The sequence below is a fragment of the Choloepus didactylus genome, chromosome 9, assembly GCF_015220235.1.
Source record: "Choloepus didactylus isolate mChoDid1 chromosome 9, mChoDid1.pri, whole genome shotgun sequence".
In the NCBI taxonomy this organism is placed as follows: domain Eukaryota; kingdom Metazoa; phylum Chordata; class Mammalia; order Pilosa; family Megalonychidae; genus Choloepus; species Choloepus didactylus.
Window position 1 is genome coordinate 5800858 of NC_051315.1, and position 6000 is coordinate 5806857.

At 59.8% G+C, this 6000-nt stretch overlaps 1 protein-coding gene across 1 annotated transcript in view; it reads left to right on the forward strand.

Annotated features, from left to right (window-relative positions):
- HS6ST1 (heparan sulfate 6-O-sulfotransferase 1) overlaps positions 1-4635 on the forward strand; it is a 34020-nt gene extending 29385 nt beyond the window's left edge. Inside the window, exon 2 of the mRNA XM_037849671.1 lies at positions 1685-4635. Within this exon, the coding sequence (XP_037705599.1) occupies positions 1685-2375 (691 nt within the window). The 3' untranslated portion in view covers positions 2376-4635. The remainder of the gene's footprint in view (positions 1-1684) is intronic.
- Positions 4636-6000: the final 1365 nt, after the last annotated feature.

The window sequence follows — 6000 nt, forward strand, 5'->3', positions numbered from 1 at the left end:
TATCCCCAGGGGGCATCCTGACCCCTGCCTAGTGAGCACCTTGGAGCCAGCTCCCTCCTCACCCACTTCCCTCCCTGGGAGCATTTGTCAGATAACCTAATGCTGCCATTTTGCAAAACACCAGAAATGGATTGGCTTTATAAAGGGGGTTTATTTGGTTACAAAGTTACAGTCTTAAGTTCATAAAGTGAACAAGGTAAGGCATTAGTGATAGGATGCTTCTGGCATCCGGAAAACCTCTGTTAGCTGGGAAGGCACATGGGTGGCATCTGCTTGCTCCCAGGTTGCGTTTCAAAATGGCGTTCTCCAAAATACCAGTGTCAGCTTCTCCGGCCAAACTCTGGGCTAGTACCTCCAATGCATCAGCAAAACTGCTTTCAACAGCTGTCTTCAAAATGTTTCTGTAAGCTACAGCTTTTTCTGTCTGAGCTCTTATATAGGGCTCTAGTAAACTAATCGAGACCCATGCTGAATAAGCAGGGCTGCACCTCTATGGAAATTAATCAGATTTCTCACCTACAGTTGTGTGGGTCACATCGCCATGGAAACAACCTAATTCAAAGGTTCCAACCTAATCAGCACTAATACATCTACCCCCACAAAATTGCAGCAAAGAACATGCCTTTTTCTGGGGGACATAATACATCCAAACTGACACTGGAGATCATGTGGAGGGGGGAGGGCAGGGGGCTTCCCTGGGGAGGGGACACCAGCCAGGACTGGCCAACGAGCCTGGGTGGCCGATGAAGTCGGGAGGGAAGAGGTCCCAGCAGAGGCATGGCCTGTGAACAGGTTCTGGGATGGGGCCAAGAGGAGGTCCAGGGCTGGGTCAGGCACAGGACAAGGCACAGGGCCCCTGCCGGGCTTTGTGAGGACTTTGTTCCCCCAGAGGGAAGGGTGAGAGCCACCGAGAGCTGTTCTATAGGAGCAGGGTGGTGAGATTCAGGGGCTGCAGGGAGGAGGTGATTCCAGAGGAGTTGGGGGCATGGTAGGCTCACCCCCACCTGGCCTGGGCAGCCTGCTGGGAGGTTCCACGACCTGAGGCACAGAGCACATACAGAACCCAGGCTTCGGGGAAGGACCAAGAGTCAGGTTTCCAGTCCTGCTCTCCACTCCCGACCCCTCTCCCAGCCAGCCCCATTTTCTGGAAGCGAAAAGTAAGGCCAGGGGGTTATTTCTGCTGAAAGTCACATCCCCGAGTGTGCCCCGAGACCAGCGCTGAGCCAGAGGACAGAGGAGGCCTTTGCCCTCCTGGCACCCTGGAGGCCTGTGGCAGAGCCTCCCTGTTCTGTGTGTGAGAGGAGCCTATGAGAACCAAGAGGGGGTCCTGCCTTCCCCACCCACCCCCTGGGCCTTCTGCTCAGCACCCTCGGTGGCAGCACAGCCACCACTGCCAACAGCTCATTAGCCTGTAGTCCCAGGCAGCTCGCACCCCCCTGACGGGTTGTCAGAAGGCCGCTGGAGCCAGGGCCAGGAGAGGGGGGCTTGGCGGAAGAAACACTGAGGGGCCTCCTGTATTCCCCAGTAGCCACGTGTCCTTGGCAGCTCCCTTCACATCCCACCCTGGGTTGGAAAGGGTCGTGCAGACAACTAAACACAGGGTTGGGTCAGAGCTGGAGGCACTCGTCCCCGGGACCCCCGTCCCCCTGCACCCCAGCTCACCTCCTGTCCCTTCTCCCCGCAGGAAGTTCTACTACATCACGCTGCTGCGCGACCCCGTGTCCCGCTACCTGAGCGAGTGGCGGCACGTGCAGCGGGGCGCCACGTGGAAGACGTCCCTGCACATGTGCGACGGGCGCACGCCCACGCCCGAGGAGCTGCCGCCCTGCTACGAGGGCACGGACTGGTCGGGCTGCACGCTGCAGGAGTTCATGGACTGCCCCTACAACCTGGCCAGCAACCGGCAGGTGCGCATGCTCGCCGACCTCAGCCTGGTGGGCTGCTACAACCTGTCTTTCATCCCCGAGGCCCGGCGGGCCCAGCTGCTGCTCGACAGCGCCAAGAAGAACCTGCGGGACATGGCCTTCTTCGGCCTGACGGAGTTCCAGCGCAAGACGCAGTACCTGTTCGAGCGGACGTTCCACCTCAAGTTCATCCGGCCCTTCCTGCAGTACAACAGCACGCGGGCCGGCGGCGTGGAGGTGCCCGGGGCCACCATCCGGCGCATCGAGGAGCTCAACGACCTGGACATGCAGCTCTACGACTACGCGCGGGACCTCTTCCAGCAGCGCTACCAGTACAGGCGGCAGCTGGAGCGGCGCGAGCAGCGCCTGCGGGGCCGCGCCCAGGAGGCGCCGCAGCGGGGGGACGAGGCGGAGGAGCCGGGCCGCGTGCCCACCGAGGACTACATGAGCCACATCGTGGAGAAGTGGTAGGGGCGCGGGGCCCCCCGTGTGGCCGGCCCGCCCCCGAGTTAGACCTAAAGAGCACCCGCGTGCCCGCCTGATGGGAGGTCGTCGCATCCTCCACAAAACCAAGCTGGGGCGGGGGCAGTGCAGTTCCAGGAGCGTGCTTGCAGGGGGCTCGGTCATGTCCTACTCAAAGCCGGGCAGGGCATGGTGGGGCCTCTCCCTTCTCGAAGTAGGTAGGTCACTGCAGCCTGAAGGCTTGAAACAGGGAAGGAGACCTTAGCCAGTCAGGAGTGGGCCTCTCCGGCCACAGGGGTGCCATCCAAACAAGCCCAGTAGTGGGCAGCAGAGAAAAGCAGAGTCAGGCCACCTCCCCAAGACCCCCACCCACCTGTGCACGCCCCCTCTCCACCCCTCCCTCGAGGCCAGTCGGGGCTGTCAGCCGGCTCACGGGTACCTTTTCTGGCCGCGGCTGGCCCAGGCACCGCACCCGGCTGCAGCTACTTAAAGTGCAGGACCCTCAGGCTCCAGGAAGCTCACTCCCCTCCCTGGCCCGAGGTTAAAACCCACAAGCCAGCTTTAAACCTCAGGTCAGAAGGTCAAAGCAGCGCTCTTTGGTGACCCTGTCCAATGTCCACAGGCCTCAGGCTGAGGGGGCTGTGGGGAGGTGGCTCCCACACTACACTGTACCCCTTTCCCTGGGTAGAGAGGGGTCCCTGCTGGCCTGTGGGGTGACACCCAGCCAGCCAGGCCAGACTAGGCTCAGACAGGAAGGGCTGGGAAAATATACACATGCCCCAGTTCTCCCTGATCCTCCAGCATTGGTTAGCATGTTGTTCCCAGCCCCAAGCTCCCATTTTTCAGACACTCAAGGGCTTGTGGGTCTCAGTCTGCTGATCCTGAATGCAAATGATCAGCTGGCCTGGCTGGAACCCAGTAGCCCTCACTACTCACCCCGGCCACACCAGGCCACCGTGATCCGAGAGGGACTTGGCATCTCCCAAAGTAGGAGGGGAAGGGGCTTCCCTCGTGCTGACAGACTTCCAGCCTGGGCCTCCCTGGTGTCCAGATGCCCCCCAGGACCCTGCCCACTTCCTGCACCCCCCACTCTCACCCCTCAGGAGGCCAGGGCTCCAGCTCCTCCAGGCCTGTCCTCCCCCAGGGCCCCAAGGCCTGGCTCTGGGAGCTGAGTGTGAGCCCCTCACCCAGGGTAGGGTACAGAGGAGAGACCAGCCCCTGGGTGGGCACCCCAGGGACTCCACAGAGAAACTCAGGAGAGCACGAGGGTAGACCAGATCATCCAGTCCCTGAAGCAGGTGGGCAGGGCAGGGGTCCGGGGGCCCAGGGGCAGTGTTGAATGGAGGCACATCCGACCAGGGGCCCCCTCCTCCCTGCCCCACTTTCCCTCCAGCCACCCCAGCACTTGCCACCATGGAGTGAGGGGCTGAGTAGCCACAGGAGCAGGAGCAAGGAACCTTCTGGAACACAGGAAGAGCTCAGGTATTGCTGAATGAAGCTGCAGCCAGGGAGAAAGCAGTTTTAATGGTTTCTGATCTGGCCTAAAGAGGGCTTCCTCCACTGGGCCTCTCACCCCGGAGTCTGGGTCAGGGTGGGGTCCCAGCCAGCTCAGGGCCACCCCGGCCTGGTCGGGGCGCTCCTGGTGATGCAGTGCTGGCGGGCATGCAGGGAGGCTCCCGGGGGAAGAAGAGGCTCCCGCGCCATGGGGGGTGCTGAGAGCTGGTCCAGGCCCCCCATCAGGAGGTGGCCGGGTCCAGGGTGAGAGCACCCCTGGGTTCCCACCGCCAGCAGACCTGGAGCCTACGACCCGTTCTGTGCCTGCTTTGGCCCGCTGCCCAGTTCTCTCGCAAGCTTGGGTGTCTCCTCAGTTCCTGTCACGTTGGAAGCACGGCCTGTCTCCTGCCCGCACCCCCGGTCTCCACCAACCCTCCCCTCACTGACCCCTGGCTTAGGGGCAGAGGCTGCCCTGGGCCTGCAGCGTCACCCAGGACATCTCAGAACAGGTGGCCCAGCCGTGGGGAACCTGCCCGGGGCCAGAGGGCCTTCTCAGCACAGACCCTGCAGACGTGAGACCCCTGGAGGAGGGCCAGGGGCCAGCAATGCGTCTGTGAACTTTTTGGGGAACTGAAACTTTAACTTGAACCCCAGGAGCATTTAAAGCTTTATTTATTTATAGCTTCTTCTTTAAAAAAAAAAAAAAGTTGAGAACAAATCTTTGGGTTATTCATACCAAAAAAAAAAAAAAAATGATTTGATGATGGAAAAGCAAGTCATAGTCATCCTAATTGTTTCGCCTAGATCGAGAATGAATGTTAGCAGGTGGAATAAACGCTGAAATGTTGCCACTGATGTGCCGTGCCATCCTGCTGCCATTCCAGCCGCGGCCTGGTGGGATCTTCCGGGTTGAGTTTCTGAATGAGTGCAGCTGTGGCAGTCGATGCAGGGTAGGGGGTGCTTTGTAAAAGTAAAGTGTCGCTCCTTGCCATCGCCACAAAGAACGGCAGCTGGCAGCCATTAAGTACGGCATTTGGGAAGATGATGGGCAGCAGAGAGGAAGGTTGAAAGAAAGGCAGACACTTGGCCGCTTTTTTGATGACTCTGAGTTATGAAGATTCGAAATGCCCAGAGAACATGAAAGAATAGCTCACAGGAGCCCATAGCCCCTGGCCCACTGGTGGCAACATTTCACCCCTTACTTGTGCTCACACTTGCTTTCTCTGTCTCCTACACACACAGACCCAACATTTTTGACATGTTTCAGAATAACTTAGGGTCGACTGAACGCTTCGTTCCTAACCACTTTGTGTCCTGAGAATGATATTCTGCTATAAAAACTGAACCCCGTTATCAGGTCCCCCAAGTTCCACACGGACACAGTGAGGCCTGGTGACGAGCCGTGTGACTTCATGGCCCCATCGGGTCTGGGATCGCCCATGCGCTACCTGCCGGCGTCTCCTGTGTCCTTTAACCAAGGAGAGCCCTCTCCCCTTTTCCGTCTTCCTTGGCTATGACATTTTTGCCCAGCAGGGCTGTTGTCCTACGAGGTCTGTGCATGTTGTTTTCTCATGATTGAATCCGGTGAAGCCTTGGGCACAAATCCCACCCAGGGGGGCTGTTCTGTAGCCTAGGAGGGGCAGCGGGAGGGAATCTTTGCTAACTTCCTGGGCCTGGATGTGCCCCCACTGGACGGGTAAAAGCCACCACTCGCTGCGTTTCTTCACCTGGTGGCATTACATCCTGGGGCTCCGTGTGCGAGTCCTGCCCTTCCCGGGAGAACTCCCCCCACCGGCTGAACCAGTCTGCACTGATCATGGAAGTCTCTAGAAAAGCTCAGCTCATGCTCCCCCTCCCCAGAATCCCTGTCTTGCCCACTGCTGCCTAACTTACCAGGAGGAGCAAATGCAGCACAGCTGGGCTCCTCCGGCCGCCAGAACCCCAGCTGCAGACCGAAGACAGGGACCAGACAGGCTGGAGGAGGGAGAGCAGGACGCCTACACCCCCAGCCACCGAGCAGAGGGAGGGGGGTGCGGGAGCCCACGGGGGGTGTGCAGAGCCCCTGCCATGTAGCGATCTCGGCTGGCGCCTCGGTCACCCCCAGGAGGCAATGGTGAAGCCTCCCTGGGGACGACGCGGT